The 21,423-nt window shown below is 36.2% G+C and overlaps 1 protein-coding gene across 1 annotated transcript; it reads left to right on the top strand.

Moving 5' to 3' along the window:
* Positions 1-276: 276 nt before the first annotated feature.
* On the top strand, positions 277-19,603 carry papss2a (3'-phosphoadenosine 5'-phosphosulfate synthase 2a). The gene is made up of 12 exons (XM_073826710.1): positions 277-495; positions 4,260-4,374; positions 8,421-8,656; positions 9,233-9,371; positions 9,482-9,600; positions 11,991-12,104; positions 12,400-12,511; positions 13,805-14,010; positions 15,340-15,475; positions 16,041-16,309; positions 17,396-17,625; positions 18,514-19,603. Exons 1-12 carry the CDS (start codon positions 469-471, stop codon positions 18,653-18,655), a joined length of 1,845 nt encoding a protein of 614 aa, XP_073682811.1. The 5' UTR covers positions 277-468; the 3' UTR covers positions 18,656-19,603.
* Positions 19,604-21,423: the final 1,820 nt, after the last annotated feature.

The raw sequence follows: 21,423 nt of genomic DNA, 5'->3' as shown, positions 1-21,423 counted from the left end.
TGTCCAAGTTGAAAGTTTCTTATGATAGATAACCTATAATTCAGAATTTGTTTAAAGAGAATTTTAGTTAGAGAAAATCACAAACTCCCTTAAAAAGTCATTAAATCATTTCACTCTCCCCACGCCAAAAATCATTTTAATTTCACACATGAACGCAGAACAAGGGTCTCTTTTCTCTTCACATCCTTCTCCCCGCCCCCGTCTTATCCCATAGCTCATGATCCCTCCTCCTCAGTGCCTTACAGTCTCATACCGGTACACTGCTCTCCATTCAGCCGTATGCAGATTTCGGGTCCCGGGAGGTGGGACGAGGGCAGGGCCGTTGGAATGCGACGTGTCTCGCGACGCTCTTAAAAACACTTCTCTTTCCGCGTCTCCACAAACTACCTTCAAGAAGTTCACCTGCGAGTCGAGTCCGCCCCGCCTCCGAGCGAAGGTCCAAACACGAGCGCACTGCACCGGAGCGAGATGCCTGGAAACGCAACACCAAAACCGGTGAGACTAGACAGAACGCCCCTAGCACAACTTCTCTGTGGTGGGTTGTTTATTTTGTCAGGGGTGTATTTTATTCTTCGGCGTTCCTCGGACATTCGCTGTGTTTTGCAGGGGATGTCTGGGATGTGCGGATATGGGGTTCTTCGGAATGACAGCTAACTTTTTTCATGTGTTATATAACAGACTGCGATCATTTGGGGAGATATTGGGCAAGCGCTCAGCTGTAAGTCAATGTAAGGCTAGGGTTTAAAAATCATAAAAACTAGATAAATTTGAAGGGTATAACACTGCAACACGAACTTATTCAAAATTCTAAACAGAAATGTGACTAGTAGTTTTCACACGTTTTTACTATTAAAGTTCTACTGCTCCATTGAACTTTACTGAGAGTTCATTGAACGTTGTCCTTGGTGCACTATTGTCACAATGGAAACTTGCCATTAACTAAGTTTTGTAACTAAATGTAAAGTTTTAAACATTTCATTGTTCTTTTCATTCCTTCATAGTTTTAATTAATTCATTAAAAATGTAAAATTTTATATTGAACAAAATAATGGTTTGATATTTCTGTAGTACTGAAATACATTTAGCTATACATTTACACCATATAAATCTTGGGACTGTGACGTTTATGAAAAATATCTTTGTCAGCTTTGAATTTTTAGTTAATCTGCTTTTATATAGTTGATTCTTGTCTAAATGTATGCCAGTGTAATTTAATTGTTTACTTTTTCAAAAAAATGTGATAACACTGGAGTAGTTTGGAGGACAAAATTCACAAAAAGAAGTAGTTGTGAAAACCACGGTAACACTTTAGAATAGGTAACACTTATTCACTATTAATTACGACTTTTCCTTCAATAAATTCCTAGTTTGCTGCTTATTAATAGTTAGTAAGGTAGTTGTTAGGTTTAGATATTGGGTAGGATTAGGGATGTAGAATAAGGTCATGTAGAATAAGGCATTAATATGTGCTTAATTAGTACTAATAAATGGCCAATTTTCTAGTATTATGCATGCTAATAAGTCATAGTTAATAGTGAATAAGTGTTACCTATTCTAAAGTGTTACCAAAACCACTGCTAGAGAAAAAATAGTTCAAGTCAGGGATCAGAGCTCAGCTGGTGAGGCACACTGAACTTGAGAAAAAGTATTACACTTGATTGTTTGGGTGATTTTGTGCATGTAAGCTGTATACCGTTATATGAATTCAATAAACCATCAGATAAATGGTTAACTTTATATTAAACTTTATATAAAAAGTCCTTCTCAGAGATAAGAGTAAACCACCAGGGAGGAGTCTATTTTTTCCAATACAGTTTTAGTAATCACTGCAAATGATAACAAAATTAACACCACTATAGCAGAAACTTCTAAAATGGCTGCCTTCTCTGTCACTTATTTTTAAAAAGGACAAAAAAGCCCCTCCACATTCCTTTTTGTTATGGAGAGCCAGATGTCAGTTTTTTTATAAAATTGAAACCTACAAAAACATTACAAGATTCTCTACCCAGATCTGTTGTCTTAGAAAACACCGAAACATGACACCTGCAGCCAGTAAAACAGACGTACAAAGATTCAGAGTCTGTTAGACCCTGTGCAGAGGTTAGAGTTTTATTTAGCTGATTTAGTGCCTTTCATTCATACATTCAGGCTGTTATCTTTGACTTCTACAGTTTTCATTCTTAAAAGTCTATACTGGCACTGTATGCCTGGTTTAGCAGAGAAAATAAAAGGGAAAAAAGCGTGTATTTAAGAGAGGTGGTCCGTCAGTACGATGAATAAATCTATTTGTTTTTCAACCACTCCACAAGTAAATTCGAGACGGGGGGTATGAAGAAAAGGCTGTGTGTATAGCTAAATTGCATCACTGACTGAGTTGTAAGTGCATGATTTATCCTTTTTTTTATCTGACTTGTAACAGCCAGTGAGAATTTCATATCTGACCCTGTGTGAGGGTGTGTGTCCTGTCCAAAGTTGATGCATTCCTAGTTAATGAATATAATGGTCTGTTTATAAAGCAGCGTTGGTTTTCCTGCAGCTCGTCCCACACAAACCCAGTATTTTTCCACCTTGGTCCTCACTGAGAAGCTCTGCAGGGAACTGAGGCTAAGGCAATACAGCTATGAGTGTGTGTAAGAGTGAGAGATGTGAATTAGCCACATCATTACGGCTACAACGGCAGCACACTGACCACGTTGTATTCATGACACCCAATCTGAGACCAATAGCTGTAATATGCACTGATTCTTCTTTCATACCCTAAACCCTTTGTAAATTTCATAAAGTGACAGTTCTTTCTTAACAGGACACTATAGATTGTCCAAACTAAAGGAAAAGAAAAGTAACTTGTGTCTTCATGATTTGGTCAAATACTAAAGACATATTGGAATATTCAGCAGCCATTACTCCAGTCATCAGTGCCACATGATCCTTCAGGAATCATTTTAATATGCAGATTTGGTGCTCAAGAACGATTTCTTATTCTTATCAATATTGTAAACAGTTGCCTAATATTTTTGTGGAAATTTTCAGTATTCTTTGATGAACAGAAAGTTCAAAAGAACAGCATTTTTTTAAAATAAACTTACTAAACTTACTGAAATAAATTTACTGTCACTTCGATTTGATTAATGCATTATTGATATATAATACCACAACTAAATAGCCTCTAAAACACTATAAAATAAATAAATGAATAAGCGTAAGCATAAATTGTTTATTTTTTCTCTAAAATATTTATTCCTTAACGGTGTACAATAATCATTAATGGAACCATTAAGCAACCAAAATCATTAAACTTTTCATGATTTTCATTTCTATTTATTAAATTAGTTAAAGTGTAATTTACCAGTCAAAGTTTTGGAACAATTTTTTTTTTCTTCTGCTCACCAAGCCTGCATTTATTTGATCCAAAGTACAGCAAAAACAGTAAAATTGTGAAATATTTTTACTATTTAAAGTAACTGTTTTCTAGTTAAATGTTTTTTAAAATTTGATTTATTCCTGTGATTTTTGAAGCTGAATTTTAGCATCACTGCTCCAGTCACATGATCCTTCAGAAATCATTTTGCTGCTCAAATAATATTTATTATTATTATGTTTAAAACCGATGAGTAGATATTTTTCAAGTTTTTTTAATGAATAGAAAGTTCAGCAGAACAGCATTTTTCTGAAATAGAAATCTTTTGTAACATTATAAATGTCTTTATTATATAATGTTTTAAATATTGATAAAAAGGTGTTTCTTGAACAGAAAATCTGAATATTAGAATGATTTCTGAAGGATCATGTGACTGGAGTAATGAGGATGAAAATTTAGCTTTGATCACAGGAATAAATTACATTTTAAAACATGTTCAAATAGAAAGCAGTTATTTTCACAACATTTCACAATATTCCCGCTTTTGCTGTATTTTGAATCAAATTAATGCAGGCTTAGTGAGCAGAAGATACTTCTTTAAAAACATTAAAATTCATTAAAACGGTAGTGTAGTAAATTATGCTTTCAGTTTTAATATATGAGCCTTTGCTGTTTATCATTCTGTTTTTTTTATGAGTCATAAACTGCAGACAGTAAATGAATCATATTACTGTAATTAGAATAAAGTGCAATGAAAGGTTAATGCACTCTTGTGGTTCAAACAGTAGAGAATGACCCTGCTATCAATGCCAGTGTCAGGGGTTTAATTGCATGAACTCATGAAACATATCCTTAGAATGCGGCTTTAACCTGCTCTAAATGTTTGTATGTGTTTTTGTAGGATCTGCAAAAGTCCACTAACGTGGTTTACCAGGCCCATCATGTCAGCCGCAGCAAGAGAGGGCAGGTCGTGGGAACCAGAGGAGGTTTCAGAGGATGTACAGTCTGGCTCACAGGTAATGCACGAACACACACACACACACACACACACACACACACACACACACACACACACACACACACACACACACACACACACACACACACACACACACACACACACACACACACACACACATCAGTTAACCCTTATGTGGTCTTCGTTTTGGAATCACACTCATGGTCTTAAAAAACTTAAATTTTGTAACAAAATAATATTTTTAAAAAAATATATAATAATTTTTTTCCTGTTTATTAATGTTTTTGCTCCACATTTGTGCAGTTTTCGTAGGATTTATGCTATTTTTTAAATATATATAAATTATTAAATAAATATTTATTTTTAATAGTAATTGCTATTTGACCAACAATAAGATATTTTTTCACAAGTTTTTTTCAGTTGAGTACATATCTACATATTATGAAATCACAATTATAACAATAAAAAATGCTTTTTGTCAAAGTTAAGCATTTTTTGTACTGAAACAATACCAGTTCTATTACATATTGAGTAGCAGTACACAACATGAACATAAGAATGCAACAACAACATCTTTTTTTCTTTTTTTTGACAAATTATAAGAGAGCTTGTTTTATGGTCTCCAAATGTAGTCCTGTGTGTTTCATGATATGTAGATATGAACTCAACTGAAAAAAACTTGTTAAAAGATAGGCTATCTTTCAGGTGGTCAAATAGCAAAAAGCATATAGTGGAGCTCTGCAGCCACCTACTGGTAAAAGTATTTTTTTTACGTTTAAAACTGGATTTTCCAAAAGATGGGCAAAAATCTTACACTAAACCATGTGAAATTATCCATTTTATCCCCATGAACGAAATTTAGACATGTGGGTTTTTTATGAAAGGGAATTTTACAAAAAAAGCTGTTTTTGTATAAAAACCTATAAAAAATATTAATTTATTAATTTATATATATTAAAATAATATCCTAAATCCTCCAAAAACTGCACACTTTAGGAGTAAAAACATTAATAAACAGGAAAATAACATTTGTTTTTTTAACTATTATTTTACGTGAGTATTTTTTTTAGGGGTGGGAGAAAAAATCGATGCATCGATGCATCGCGATTCTCTCTTCAACGATTCTGAATCGATTCCTAATATTTCAGAATCGATTCTGAGCTTGTTTTTTTTTTCTGCATATGGCACGTGTGCGCGCTAGAGACGCGGCTGGCTACAGCGCACAGAATTTGCACTGTGAGACACGTGCGCATAATGCTTGACAGTGTGCTTCCATCCGTCGTGTTTTACTTTAGATATGCGTTCATTTCTGCCGTCTGGAATGCAAGAAACTGTTGCACTGACAGAAGCTCGATTGCAGATGCGGTTAAATGCACTTGCATTTTGGAATAGTTTGAAACGAAACTGTACATCCAGTCAGTTATGTTTTCAGAGCAGGACAAAACATCTGATATATTGAAATAGATCTGTGCATCATTGGCGTTCCGTCCATATACAGTAAGCTGCTAATGCCCTGCATACTCAGGCTGTCAGAGAGAATGCGTTCACGTGTTAAATAATATAAACATGCTTATAAATGAATCCCTTATTTGAATCTTCTGGGCAAGCAGATTCTCCGCATCTTCCTCGACTCCTCAGAATTGATGCGCATTCTGTTTTGCTGTCATGCGCGTGATTTCATTCGCGGGGTAAGCTGTCCGAGAAGCGCTCGCCCAAGCGGAAAAACGCGCTGTTGCTGCCAGATCCTGATTGCCAAAAATGTATTGTATTTTTGTATATTATAATATGTATATTTTCATAATTTCTCAACAATTCAAAAGTTTAAAGTCCACAGAAAAAAATAGCCTATATAAAATGTATATATATATTTTTAAAAATAATAATAAACAGGAAAAAGAGGAAATATTAAAATATGATTTCGTCTCTGATTTTATTGGTGTCTAAATAATGTAAAGATATTATTATTTTTGGTATTGCTGGTGGTTTTAGCACTCAGCATACCTGGTAAATAAAAGTGTCACCTCTCGCCACTGCTGTGCATTAGTTTGAATGCAGCCTGTTAAAGCTCCCTGTCTATGATCCATCAGTAATAATAAAATGGCAGTAATGCTGAGGAAAAAAGAAAAAACTATTGTCTGTAAACTTTCGGATACCTGAAGAAAACTTATTTTAAATAAGTAATTGTTTTAAAAAGTACCTTGCTTACATAATTTAAAAAAATAAAGTAAAGTTGGCCCAAATTAAATTTGATATAAAACAAATATGAAAATGTAGCCATGTGCAGTACTATTGAAAACTGAGAATGTGTTCATCGTGATATTTAGTTGTTAATGAAAACAGTAATCAACTTGAATCTTGAAACCGGTGAAGATTGACACACCTACTTTAACAGAGATTCCAACTATAAACAAAAAGCATAGAAACTGCAATTTTACATGTTTTTAAAATTGTAAAGTTGTATTTGCACAGCAGAAGAATTAATTGGGGGAAAAAATGTAGATCAAGAATCGTTTTGGAATCGGATCGTGACTCCCAGAATCGGAATCGGATCGGATCGTGAAGTGCCTGAAGATTCCCACCCCTAATTTTTTTCACACTAACATGAAATCAAGCTATGATTCCAATTTAATTTTTTATTTGTAGATCAAGATAGTGTTGATTGATTTACAAAGTCTCATACCATTTGGACAAAGGGAACATTTTTTTTAAATTTTAGCGAACGCCATTCGGGGTCCAGAAATCCCCCGAAGACCGCATAAGGGTTAAAATTAGGGGTGGGCATAGATTATTTTTTTTAATCTAGATTAATCTAGATTAAAATGGCTAATTTGAATTCTGCTGAAGGCATTCAGAATATGCGTGCTACCCAAATAATGACTAAAAGTAAGTCTTCAGAACGGGCCAGGTGGCGCATTAGATCAGGCGCTCATCTCCTGTTTCCAAAATGCATCACAAACTGCTTGACAATTGCATTTACAACATAAGTACCTATACAAACTTGTGTAACCAAGTACTTCTGCGCAAAAGGCTGCACGACGTGCGCGTTGCCGTTAAATACACAGACGCGCACGGGAAAGAATAGCCTATCTGCATGCATAGTCTTCGATTAAACTGCGTTGCTTTTAGAAGCGTCAATTCAGTTGTTGCATATAGTTTAATGTCTTTATTTCGGGATTATCAAAGTAAATTATAACTCAAACTTGAGATTTTACTGGGGCACAGCAGATTTTCACTGGGGCGCCTGCCCCAGTAGGGTCTAGCAACGCACCTGCCCTGAAGCGGCTTCATAGCTGCATCCATGTTTGCAGACTTTGCACGTCTCATTTGATGTGGTCATTTCACAGAAGTTGGAGACTCGTTCTCGCCCCCTACAGTGCAATTCGACTAGGTATACGTATACATCATCCGCGCTAAAATATCAAGGTGAAAGTCATCATATCTTAGACCCAGCTAACGGCCCACCACTAATTTAAAATAAATACATATTGCACAACTTGCAACCAGTTTGAATAAAAAAAATATACAAAACATGCTTCTGTTTAAAAACAGCAATGACAGCAAAGTTGTCAGACTAACCAGATTGAAATGGGGAAATAATTTCATAAACCCGTGACACCTGTAAAGCAAGTCTGTGAGAACTTGAAACCCCAGGCGCTGATTGTAAAGTTTTTTTTATCACACTGGGTTTTTCAATACAGATTTTTTGCCTTCAGAACCTCCACTACCCCCTCTGTGTGTCTCAAGTTTCATGTTATGAACATGAACCAGATACAAGTTCCTTGTTACTGGAAACAACTTGCACATTTTTTATTCTTTACTTAAAAGGAAGTTAATAAAAATCATGAGATTAATCACAATTTCAAAATTTTAACTTTAAGTACTGTTTGGTAAGATTTCTCTCTTATGCATTTGATCAAAAATACAGTAAAAATGTAATGTGAAATATCATTACAATCTAATCTGGCAATCTGAGCCCAAACTTTAAACAATAGTGCAGGTTTAACAAAGCCAAATGAAATTCCATTCAAGAGTAAAAAAAATGTGTGTGTGTGTGTGTGTGTGTGTGTGTGTGTGTGTACTCAGGTCTGTCAGGGGCTGGTAAGACAACAGTGGGATTCGCTTTAGAGGAGTATCTGGTCTCTCACGCCATTCCCTGCTACTCTTTGGATGGTGATAACATCCGTCACGGCCTGAATAAGAACCTGGGCTTTACTTCTGAGGATCGTGAGGAGAATATTCGACGTATTGCTGAAGTGGCCAAACTGTTTGCAGATGCTGGGCTGGTTTGCATTACAAGTTTCATCTCGCCGTATACCAAAGTGAGCCAACGTCTAGTATTGTTTTATCCCAAATACTGTGAAAATACTATTAATTCAAAAAATCTAATCAAAATCACAACAGTAAGATCACAACTTATGTTTGTAAAAGTTTTAAACCCACTGCAGTGTCCACCTTTTTCTTCCATTAAGAGTGGGAGCATTTATTTGTAAATTGAATGGGTCTGGCTTCTGGTCTTATCTGCATCCAGATACTTTTAACTGTACAAAACAGCTCGTTTTGCTGCTTGATATTGCAAATTGGTGTCTTACCATATTATTTTAATGTATTATCTTAATTATGAACACACTGGTTTGTAGTGCAAACAGTTACTGTTCACTACACATTGTTATTCTTTGTTATTTCCCTATAGCAGCTAATGAACCAAAAGTCTCGCCCATAGGCTTACTTTCGCATTAAAGAAAAAGATGGATAAATGGCCCCAATTCCTTATTTTAGCAAATACTGTTTTTCGAAGTGACTTGCAAATGAAGATAACCAAAGACTGCTGTGTTTTCATTTTTTAAACCATTTTTATCCATAAAAACTGCATAATGGTCTACATCTTGCCTTTGCAGGACCGTGCAGAGGCCCGGAAGATCCATGAGAAAGCAGGTTTGCCATTTTTTGAGGTGTTTGTGAACGCTCCTCTTGAGGTGTGTGAAAGGAGAGATGTTAAAGGACTCTACAAAAAAGCAAGAGCCGGAGAGATTAAAGGTGATATAAAAAACAGAAACTTTACAACTGTGCATTTCCCAAAAGTATGTGCAAAACACGTTTTTCAAAAACCAAATTTTTTTTTTTGCCCTCCTTCGTTTTTCACTCAGGCTTCACCGGTATAGATTCTGAGTATGAGCATCCAGAGGCTCCTGAGCTGATTCTGAAGTCTGGAGAGCTCACTGTGAACGAATGTATTCAGCAGGTGGTGGAGCTTTTGAAGGAGCAGGTTAGTCAGAAGCTGAACACAGGCTTGAGAATACCTTTCATTTGCCATTTCCCAATTGGTGGATGTACCTTTATCTTTAGAGTACCTCATGATCAGAAGTCCAAGGTTAAAACTATTATAACTGCCTGCAAAGGACGCAACCTTAGTAGATAGGGCAGGATATTTTATTCCAGTTCACTTGTAGTAAAAATGAAAGGATAGAGGGATAGTTCACCTAACAATAAAACTCATTATTTATTTACTCACCCTCATGTTGTGCCAAACCAATGGTCATTTTCATCTGTGGAACACAAAAATACACTAGCATTTAAAAGTTTGGGGTCAGAATTGTCTTCTTTTTAAGAAATTAAGGGAGACCTATTATTTACAATACGTTCAAATAAGTCTCAGGTGTCCCCAGAATGTGTCTGTGAAGTTTCAGCTCAAAATACCCCACAGATCATTTATTATACCAATATCAAAATGCCTATTTTGATTGGAAGCAGAAACACGCTGTTTTCATGCATGGCTCATTAAATGCAAATGAGCTGATGCTCCCCATCCCCCTTTTCCAATAGAGCTGTGCCTTTACAGCTTCTAACTCGAATACTCATCAAAACATCTGTTTGGTTTTGATGATCATGTCTATCACGCTGACATCATGTGTTTTAAACCATATTAGTGTACTCTTCTGATCTATGTTTTTCTGAGTGCATACATCCGAAGCACAGAAAGCGGCTGTCACATGACATGTGAGTTCTATACTAAGTTCTCTTTCATGTTTTACTGCGCTTAAACTGTAAACAAACACACAAGTTTATGTTGAAAACACACGAGTTACAAAAACAGTCGGTTGAGTCTGTGAAGGTAAACAGCTGGGAATGAAATCACAAGTTTATATTAAATCCTCTGTGGAGCCAGCAACAGAACAGTTAGCATGCTTTGCTCAAACATTTGTCATGGCGTTAGAACTGGTACACTTTGTCGCTTGCGAAAACAGTGCAAAATTGCCAATTAAGGGGTGGTAATATTATAATAAAATCCCCTTTGTACATCAATTGTATTTTTTCACAAGCTGGCAGAGAAAGGCTTACCAAAAAAAATTACTGGGTTGTTCTTTTCACATTTTCTGGGTTGGCAGATGCACCAAGGACCCGATTTTAGCACTTAAAGGGATAGTTCACCCAAAAATGAAAATTTGATGTGTATCTGCTTACCCCCAGAGCATCCAAGATGTAGGTGACTTTGTTTCCTCAGCAGAACACAAACAGAGATTTTTAACGAAAACTGGTGCAGTCTGCCAGTCATATAATGGACGTGGATGGGCACCAAACCTTTAAAAGTAAATAAAAACATGCACAGACAAATCCAAATTACACCCTGTGACTCGTGACGATACATTGATGTCCTAAGACACGAAACAATCGTTTTTTGCAAGAAACTGAACAGTATTTATATCATTTTTTTACCTTTGATACACAGCCACGTCCATCTCTCCTGAGCACGAGTTTAGTATCCGGCTCGTGACATGTGAACGCGCTCTGGTGTAGAATACGCAAACGGCGGAAGCGATCTGTCGCATGAATACAACACTCATTGTTTACATAGAGCACAGATATTGTGGGTATAGTGGCTATTCAATTACTTGCGCTTATCCTGATTGTTCAAATCGATTTAAAGCTAAAAGATTACGAACTCATCCGGGACTTTTCACTGATTTCCCCTTCCGGCGTTTGCGTATACTACGGCAGCGCGCGTTCACATGTAACGAGCCGGATGCTAAACTCGTGCTCAGGACAGATGGACATTGCTGTGTATCAAAGGTAAATGATATAAATACTGTTCAGTTTCTCGCAAAAAGCGATCGTTTCGTGTCTTAGGACATTAATGTATCGTCACGAGTCGCAGGGTGTAATTTGGATTTGTCTGTGCATGTTTTTGTTTACTTTTTCCATTATATGACTGGCAGACTGCACCGGTTTTCGTTAAAAATCTTTGTTTGTGTTTTTCTGAGGAAACAAAGTCACCTACATCTTGGATGCACTGGGGGTAAGCAGATATACATCAAATTTTCATTTTTGGGTGAACTATCCCTGTAATCACGGAAAAAGTCAGATTTTCATTTGTCACCTTTAATACATTTATTCAGCAAATATGTATTAAGTTGATCAAAATTGACAGATGTAATAAACTGACTGAAAAACTGTAATAAGGTATCACACATATAACTGATAATTGAAACTATAATTGAACAAACTTTGCAACAACATTGCAATTACTCAGATGAAAGTCATTATTAAGGGTCAGATCAGATAAAAATAGCTCCTTAGGGTAACAGCTGCACGTGCCATTAGATACAAAATACAGTTCTTCTTTTTTCATTCAACTCTTTGATGATTTCTCTTTCACAGAGCATCGTTCCCAGTGGAGCTGTAGGGGAGATTAATGAACTGTTTGTGCCTGAGAACAGACTGAAGCTGGCACAGACAGATGCCAGCACCCTGCCCTCTATCAGCATCACCCAGGTAATCAGCAGCATTTGTCCTCAAGGCCAGTGACCACTCAAGTTCATGTGCTCATAAATATGAGTGAATTATTGGCAGGTTGACCCACAACTGCTTTATCAGCCCATGGACAGTGTGTTCTTACCTAATTTATTCCAGAAACCACAACAATGCTGTTCCTTAAACTTATTCTCACATATTATTCCATGATGTTGTATAAGCCTACAGACAATCAATCTGAACAGACATCTGGAAGAATATGATATTAGCTAACTGTTCCGTTTGTAAACACAGCTCTCTGTATTTGTGTGTGTAGTTGGACCTACAATGGGTGCAGGTGTTGGCTGAAGGATGGGCTAGTCCTCTAAAGGGCTTCATGAGGGAGAGAGAATACCTACAAGTCCTTCACTTCAACACCCTGCTGGATGGTAACGTACAAGATCACTCTTGTTGCCGTACTAGACACCTCTCTCCATTTTCCTCCATTTATTAATGCTACTTGTTTATTCTCTAGTACACACAGCAGTGGTTACGAAATGAGAAGGCAAAGTCCTCAAAGTTATTATTTTTTTTTAGTTTGGTCTGTTTTTATATCAAATGTAAATTCATGTCCCAGTCACATTTTCTCTGTTAAATAAACATTACTTCAACTAATAATACATATATTTTTACATTAAAAATGTAATCAATATTTAATTTATTAAAACCAAGTATGACTCTTTTTTTATCAAGTATTTTACATAATTTGTTAAATAATAACTCAAAGCAGTAACAGTTTAAAAATATATTTGTGAACTTGTGTTAACTTTTAACTATTTTTTTATTTTTCAGTCATCGAAGCTTGGTAAATATTTGTCATAGACACACATTTATTTTAAGTTTCACAAAGCTGTTTGTTTACTCACGAAAAACTTCCATAGATAATGCTTTCAAGTCATTTTAGGTCTTTTACTTTTTAAGTTTTTAACTTACTTTTAACATTCGTCCATCTTAAAAAAATTCAGATCAGGTTTGATTTTCTGATTTTTCCCATCTATAACAAGCATTTTGATAGGAAAAGATGACAAATATGAAAAAACGCATATGAAAATTTCAGACTCGGTGTGCAATGACCTTTAGTCTTTAAAAACTAAAATTTAGTTAACGTCATTATATTGTTCATTCAGACTGATTTACGACTGATTTATTTTTGTACTACTTTTTTTTTCTCATACTATTGCCTCTTTAGAGGAAACGCCCCTGACACACAGCAACCAGTCTTAGTCAGGTTGATCTTCTTAATGCTTGCGATGGTGCTTATACCAGCTGCAGAAGGCTGATCTAAGCTCTTCACTGTTATATGGAAGATGTTTCATGCATAAAATAGCAGTTGCCAGAGCTGAAGCTGCTTTCAGGAGACAGAATGATGCAATGATCTGGCTTCCTGTGAAACTCACACGCTTTGTTTGGTTTAATTGGGTTGGTCAGTGAACATCGATCAGGGGAGGAGGCTGTATTTTTTAACAGTAGTTGCAATTGCATGCAAGCAAATAACATTCAAAGTGTACTGATTTACATTGTTAGTGGCATTAGCGGAACAGGGAGCTAATGATGCGTAATGAATTTAGATGTTATGTGTTAAGAGGTATTTGCACAGGTTATAAAGAAATGGTTTATGTTATTTCAGTTCTTTAAAATGATTTCTAATATATGTAGATTAACTTGCCTATTCCTAAATACAGGGGGTACCATCAACCTCTCAGTACCAATTGTCCTTCCTGTTGCGACGGAGATTAAAGAATGTCTACAAGGCAGTGAGGCTGTGGCTCTGGAGTACCAGGGAAAACGTGTTGCCATCTTACGCAACCCAGAGTTCTTTGAACATCGAAAGGAAGAACGATGTGCTCGCCAGTGGGGAACATCCTGCCCCAAACACCCTTATATAAAGGTGTTAATAATTTTCAGCAAATGTCTTGATAATTAATGTGTAACAAATCACCAAAGACAAGTTATTAAGGAAAACTTCCAGAAGTCTCAGTTTAATACAGTTAGTACCCGAAAATAGACAGTTTAAAAAAATAAGATCCATCATACAAATTAGGGATGCACCAATACGAATCGGCCGATCATGCTTGCGCGTTTTGTCAGTAAAGCCGGTTCTGTAATCAGCGGTAAATGCCATCAGGTGCGTGATTTCACGTTGAGCCGTATATACTACACACAGCCGTTGTTTACCGACGAGCTGCGCAAATCAATGTTCATTATCAGTGTGAATGTGCGCAGCTCGTCAGTGAACAACGGCTGTGTGTAGTATATACGGCTCAACGTGAAATCACGCACCTGATGGCATTTACTGCTGATTACAGAACCGGCTTTACTGACAAAACGCGCAAGTGATCGGCCGATACGGATCGGTGCATCCCTAATACAAATGCATGTTATTTTTTATTTAGTACCGGAATAAGATATTTCAAATAAAAGATGTTTACATATAGTCCACAACAGAAAATAATAGTTGAATTTATAAAATATATTTAGGCAAAACAAGAAAAATGTACACATCTTTATTCTGTTCAAAAGTTTACATCCCTGACTCTTAATGCATCGTTTTTCCTTCTGGAGCATCAGTGAGCGTTTGAAACTTCTGTAATAGTTGCTTATGAGTCCCTCAGTTCCTGTGTTCCTCAGTGTGAAAAGGTGGGTCTCAAAATCATACAGTCATTGTTAGAAAGGGTTTAAATGCACAAAAATGCTGAAAGCACAAAGAATTTGTGGGACCTGAAATTTTTGAGTAATTGTTCATCATTCAGGTAACAACACAGTACTAAGAATCAAGTGTATGTAAACTTTTGAACTGACTCATTTTTATAAATTCAACTATAATTTTCTCTTGTGGACTATATGTAAAATTCTTTTATGTGAAATATTTCATTCAGGTCAGTACTAAATAATAAAAAACATTTTTGTATGATCCCTAAAATAGTTGCATGTTGCAGATTCTGCAAATGTTTAACCTCAACTGTGTTCTTATAAAAAGTTAAAATACAGTGGTTGCAATCAGGGGCACCGCTCGCAATTTTGGGCCCTATGACAAAATATGAGGTTGGGCCCCCCCTACCACACCAAAGCAGATCTCTGGGGGCCCCTAAAGGGCGTGGGCCCCTAGAATTGTCCTAACTTCCCCCCCCCCTTAGCGGCGCCCCTGGTTGCAATAGTCGATTGTTATAACTTTGAAATGCACACTAACTACATGCTGTCACTGCTCACCTGTGAACAGATGGTTCTGGAAAGCGGTGATTGGCTGGTAGGAGGTGAGTTAGAGGTATTGGAGCGAATCAAATGGAACGATGGTCTGGATGAGTACCGTCTCACTCCACGGGAGCTGAAGCAGAGATTTAAACAGATGAAAACAGGTAAAAGCAAATGGGTTAAAGAGGATGGTTAAGAGTTAAAAAGTAACTATGTTTACAGAGTAATCTTCTGGAGACATATAAACTTAATTAAGTTTTGCTGTAGCCATACATCTTTAATGAAAATCGCTGTCGTTCTCAATGTAGGATGTGATTTTGTAAAATAAACGTGGCCAAACAGGTTCTTGGCAGCCAAAAATATGGCAACAAGATTGCATCGGGGTGTTTCCTGTATATAAAGCAAGGAATCCAAAGCACTCATTTAGGGCACAATGTTAAAAATGTAATTAGAATTATATTGGGCTTTAACACCCATTTTAAAAACACTGTCTTGGCTTGAAAAAACACATGCATTACCAAAAGATCACATGTATTCCACATCTCAAGATTTCACCGGCTGGTGTCAATAAGAAAATAAGAAATCAAGGTTGTTAATTTGATTTGCCACATGAGTGTCTTGGCTTTCTGGCTTCTTAGCGCCCTCTTGAGAAACAAATGATATTCTACAATTCACTGTGCAGTTCAACTAATTCAAGTAATGGATTTGGCCATTCCGTTGTTTTCCCAGACGCCGTGTTTGCTTTTCAACTCAGGAACCCGGTGCACAATGGCCATGCCCTGCTTATGACCGACACTCGTCGGCGACTGGAGGAGCGCGGATATCGAAGGCCAGTGCTACTTTTACATCCTTTGGGTGGCTGGACCAAAGATGATGATGTGCCTCTGGATTGGAGGATGAAACAGCATGCGGCGGTGCTGGAGGATGGCATTCTAGACCCACAATCCACCATTGTGGCCATCTTTCCCTCTCCTATGATGTACGCTGGGCCTACAGAGGTATGAAGACGATTGTCTTTCATACACACATAGCATCTTAACAACCCTAAACTTTTGAATGGCATTGTGAATAAAGTAATATTAAGTACGTCTTTTGAATAAGTAGTAATATTGCAACTGTTGGGTCAGAAATGAACTTTATCATTAAGGGACAATTTTTGCTTAAGATGATTATAGAAATTGCCCTTACAAATGGGCATTTTTAACATTTGTAAGGGCAATTTCTATAATCACCTTATTATTATTAAAAACTATATGTTTTCTGTAATGTCAGATAGTTAGATGTATACAAATTACTTTAATCAATATATTTAACTGTTGTCAATAACAATAGACTGTTTAAAATTATGCGTGTAAAAAACAGAAGCTCATAGTGCTGCAATTTTATGACAAAACTCATGATAGTAGATTATTGCTTTTTATATTGTGATAATGATTATTAATGTCAATATAGAAAACAATATAAAAACGTTTTTGTTTAGTTTTGGGCACATCACATTTTGGCTTCATAGTCCATGACGTTAGCACAAGTTATGCAAAAACTCCTGTTATAATCACTGAAGCTACAATATTAATCCTTTATTTACATCGTATCTGTTTAAGATGAGGGAATTTGCCAACAGCTCGTCAACAGCTCTGGCGTTTTTTTTCTGTGCTGAATAATCTCTCTGATTGGTCGATGCATTCCTAAGTGTAACCGAAATGCGTTTGATTGGTTATGAGGCTCAGTGCTGCACAAAACGGCAGGTAAAAGCAATCCGATGCAGTGTGAGCTAAATGTAAATATTGCAAATAGTCACTTTTCATTCATTTTCATATTCTATTTTAATCACGACAGCCATAATTGTTTAATTGTGCGGGGGCATTTTCTGCCCCTTTGTCTTGAATTTATAAGGCATTTTTGCCACCAGTCCTTGTTAATTTCCGGCCCTGGTATGCTCTATATAGTATGTGTGTTTTATGAATGTTGTTGGGAAGAATGTGATTTCAGATGCAGCTAAAGATTCCTATGAACTTCTCTCATTTCACTTATAACATAGAAGTGACACACTTTTACAAATGGCTAACCTTGTCTGTGTCTGTCAGGTCCAGTGGCATTGCCGTGCAAGGATGGTGGCAGGTTCTAATTTCTACATTGTGGGTCGTGATCCTGCTGGGATGCCCCATCCAGAGTCAGGACTGGATATGTATGAGCCATCTCATGGAGGCAAGGTTCTGTCCATGGCCCCTGGACTCACCTCTGTGGAAATTATCCCCTTCAGAGTGGCTGCATACAATAAGACCAAGAAGGCGATGGACTTCTATGATAAAGAAAGGTAAGTCAAAAGTTTACATACATCTGCAGAATCTGCAAAATGTTCATTATTTTAGCAAAATAAGAGGGATCTTACAAAATTTAGTACTGACCTGAATATGATATTTCACATAAAAGATGTTTAATATAGTCCACAAGAGAAAATAATAGCTGAATTTATATTAATGCCCCCTTTTAAAAATTTCCATACGCTTGATTCTTAATACTGTGTTGTTACCTGAATGATCCACAGCTGTGTGTTTTTTGTTTAGTGGTAGTTGTTCATGAGTCCCTTGTTTGTCCTGAACAGTTACACTGTCTGTTGTTCTTCAGAAAAATCCTTCAGATCCTACAAATTCTTTGGTTTTCAGCATTTTTTGTGCATTTGAACCCTTTTCAACAATGTCTGTATGATTTTGAGAGCCATCTTTTTACGCTGAGGACAAGTGAAGGATTCATATACGACTATTACAGAAGGTTCAAATGCTCACTGATGCTTCAGATGGAAAAACGATGCATTAGAGCCAGGGGTGTAAACTTTTGAACAAAATGAAGATGTGTACATTTTTCTTATTTTGCTTAAATATATATATTTTTTCATTTAGTACTGCCCTTCAGAAGCTACAGTAGATACTTAAATGTTTCCCAGAAGACTAAAATAGGTAAATTTACTCTAAAGTTTTCACCCCCAGGATCTTAATGATTGTGTTTCCTTCTGGAGCATCAGTGAGCATTTGAACCTTCTGTAATTACTATTTAAAATATGCTGATTCAGGAGAATTCCAATAGTAATGTATGTAAATGTCTTTTTCCAATAACCAGGAACCTGAGTAAACCTTATTTGCATGTAAAAGTGGTTCCTTAATGGAGCTGGAGCTTTCTTTTTTTCTTTCCCCCCCAAACAATCCAGACATGCTGATTTTGAGTTCATCTCCGGGACCAGGATGCGCAAGCTGGCTCGCAGCGGAGAGAACCCTCCTGATGGCTTCATGGCGCCTAAAGCCTGGAAAGTCCTCACTGAGTATTACAATTCTCTACAGAAAGATCAGTGATGACACAGACTAGAAGATCTAACACACAGAAAACCTCAGAAGATCACAGCACATGTGGTCCAGACTGAGAATGACTCAGTACACTAAACTCTTTCAAGGCATTGAAAAATGAAGGCGCATAATTACAAGGAGCTGGTAGCAAAGACAGTCAAAATTTCCTGTGAAGAATTATTTTACTATTGCATTGTTTTTAAATGGAAATATGAACATGCTTTTCAACTGTGAAATTTTACTGTGATGTGCCTTGATCAACAGATTGTCAGTCCCAAAGAGATTATGAAATCTTGTTTTTAAATTGTATTTAAAAATGTATGCTTTAGCATTTAAAAGAAAAAAATATATCAGTTTTAATAGAAATGAAGCAGTTACTCTACTGTTCAAATGTTTGGGGTTGGTAAGATTTTTTAGTTTATTTTATTAATTTTGTAATGATCAAAAAAGTTGCATTAATTGAATTAAAAATGCATTTAAACAGTAATAGTGTTACCATTTAAAATAACTGTTTTAATATATTTTGAAAATGTAATTTATTGCTGTAACGGCAAAGCTGAATTTACGCAGCCACTACGCCAGTGTCACATGAATATTTTTTGTAGGATTCTTTGAATATATTTTCTGATATTTGCAATATGGTCAGTTTTGATTAATGCATTAATTTATCTAAATAAAAGTATTATTTTCTCTAAAAAAAATCTTACTGACCCCAAACTTTTAGTTGATGTGTATATCAAATGCAGTCAGATTTCACTTTGAAACCAGATTAATTTTGTTTACATATTACAATTTTGTTATCTGGGGACCATATTGGGGAAAGCATAGTACTGAAAATATTTATTTTAAAGACAATAACACTGTTTTTTTTTTTAAGATTTAACAGCGAATGCAATATAATGTCATCTGGATATCCGAATATCTCTTTAATTAAATATTTTTACTGTGATTACATAATTGTGACTATGTGGCTTCACAGTGTGTGACTGTATGTACAGCTTGCTTTCTGGTCTCTGAAACAAGGGCAAAAGTCACATTTAACAGATGGATGGCGAAACTGTTCACATCAACAAAAATATTGACCATCTACTGCCATCTGGTGGTCACCTGTGTACAGAAACCACTGTAAAATCCATGTAGGGCTTCCTGCAGCCTGCGGTGGACATCCAACCCCGCCCACATCCACGGGTGATGTCAGAAGTCACACCCATCCCCAATACACCCCCGCCCACGTCCGAGCGTGATGTCGAAAGCCACGCCCACTGAAAAATACGTGATTCCCCAATCCCTTGTACGGGGAAACCCGGAAGTATGTCGAAGTAATTTATGGCAGTTTCGGGGATCTGTAGTTACTGTCCTTCATTTTACTAATACACGTTTTCTTGTTTTTGTAAAGCATGTCTAGGCTAAAATGGCACAATTTAAATCTAATATATTTAATGTGTCTAATATACGGAGCTGATTTCGTATTTGAATATATTTTAAAATGTCATTTATTTGTGTGATGCAAAGCTGAATTTTCAGCATCATCACTGCAGTCTTAAATGTTACGTGATCCTTCAGAAATCATTCTAATATGATGATTTGCTGCTCAAGAAATTTTTTAATTGTTATTATTATCAATATTTAAAGAAGTTGAGTGCATGTTTTTCAGGATTCTTTGATGAACAGAAAGATCCAGAGATCTGCATTTATCTGAAAAAAAAGAGCTTTTGTAACATTATACACTATACCATAGAAAGAAATGATAGAAATTAATGTTTATTTAGCAATGCTTTAAATTGACATTTATGTTACAAAAGATTTAAATTTCAGATAAATGCTGTTCTTCTGAACTTTATATTAATCAAAGAAACCTTTATTTATTTTATAAATTTTTTTGAGCAGCAAATTAAAATATTAGGATCATGTGACTGGAGTAATGCTAAAAAAAGTCACCTTTTAAATCACAGGAATAAATTACATTTTATTAGAAATATAAAAAACGGATTCAAATAGAAAACAGTTATTTTAAATAGTAAAAATACATACATAAAATATAAATACATAAAATACATACACACATAGGCTACAATGAGAGATTTCTTGCTCTGATAGATTATTCACGGAACATGGCATGGACCTTCAGGCCTCGCTCATCAAGATTTTTCATTGATATGAATGTGTCCATCTCCAGATACTCAAAGATAAATAAAAAGACATGTCTTGCTTCATCCAATTCTCCACCCAGGTAGTCTTTGATGGCATTCTGTTGATTTTTACTGACTATTTGGAGAAAGGCAGGCCCTTTCACCTCCCCACCGAATAACTCATGGTGACTCTTTACGACCCTGGACCACTGTCCCTTGCAAACTTCCACGTCTTCTTGGTGCTCCTTTTACAAATAGAGAATACGTACATGTTGGGGGTGTATTTGTCCACGGAAAAAAGTATTAACTCATCATTTACCTCATAATTCCACATACAAATATATTTATTTATGAAACATTATTATTTTAAACCACAATAATATCTAGAGAAATGCTCTCACCATACCTCCATGCACCACTGCATGGCTTATGTCCTCCAAGTGAATTGTATTGAGTCATGTTCTTTACTGGTCAAACTGCAGCAGGGACCCCTCAACCCAGGAGAACTGCCTTGCATCAGGCTCGGACTGAATGCTGTAAAACATGGCAAACAAACATTACCGACGGGGCAAACAACAACTTTTTAGCGGTTGGCAAACAATACGAACAATCTTCTTATGAATGCTTCTTCCTGTTTCAGAATAAATT

This window comes from Garra rufa, chromosome 21 (genome assembly GCF_049309525.1).
Source record: "Garra rufa chromosome 21, GarRuf1.0, whole genome shotgun sequence".
Lineage (NCBI taxonomy): Eukaryota > Metazoa > Chordata > Actinopteri > Cypriniformes > Cyprinidae > Garra > Garra rufa.
Note: the sequence above shows the minus strand (reverse complement) of the source record. Positions and strands in the feature narration are given on the sequence as shown.

What these genes read in the sequence shown, in the direction of transcription:
- papss2a (XM_073826710.1), top strand. Translation starts at nt 469, where the DNA reads ATGCCTGGAAACGCAACACCAAAACCG. An exon ending in TCATCTCGCCGTATACCAAA is followed by an intron (nt 8,657 to 9,232) that starts GTGAGCCAACGT and finishes TTGCCTTTGCAG; the next exon opens with GACCGTGCAGAGGCCCGGAA. An exon ending in GACTTCTATGATAAAGAAAG is followed by an intron (nt 17,626 to 18,513) that starts GTAAGTCAAAAG and finishes CAAACAATCCAG; the next exon opens with ACATGCTGATTTTGAGTTCA.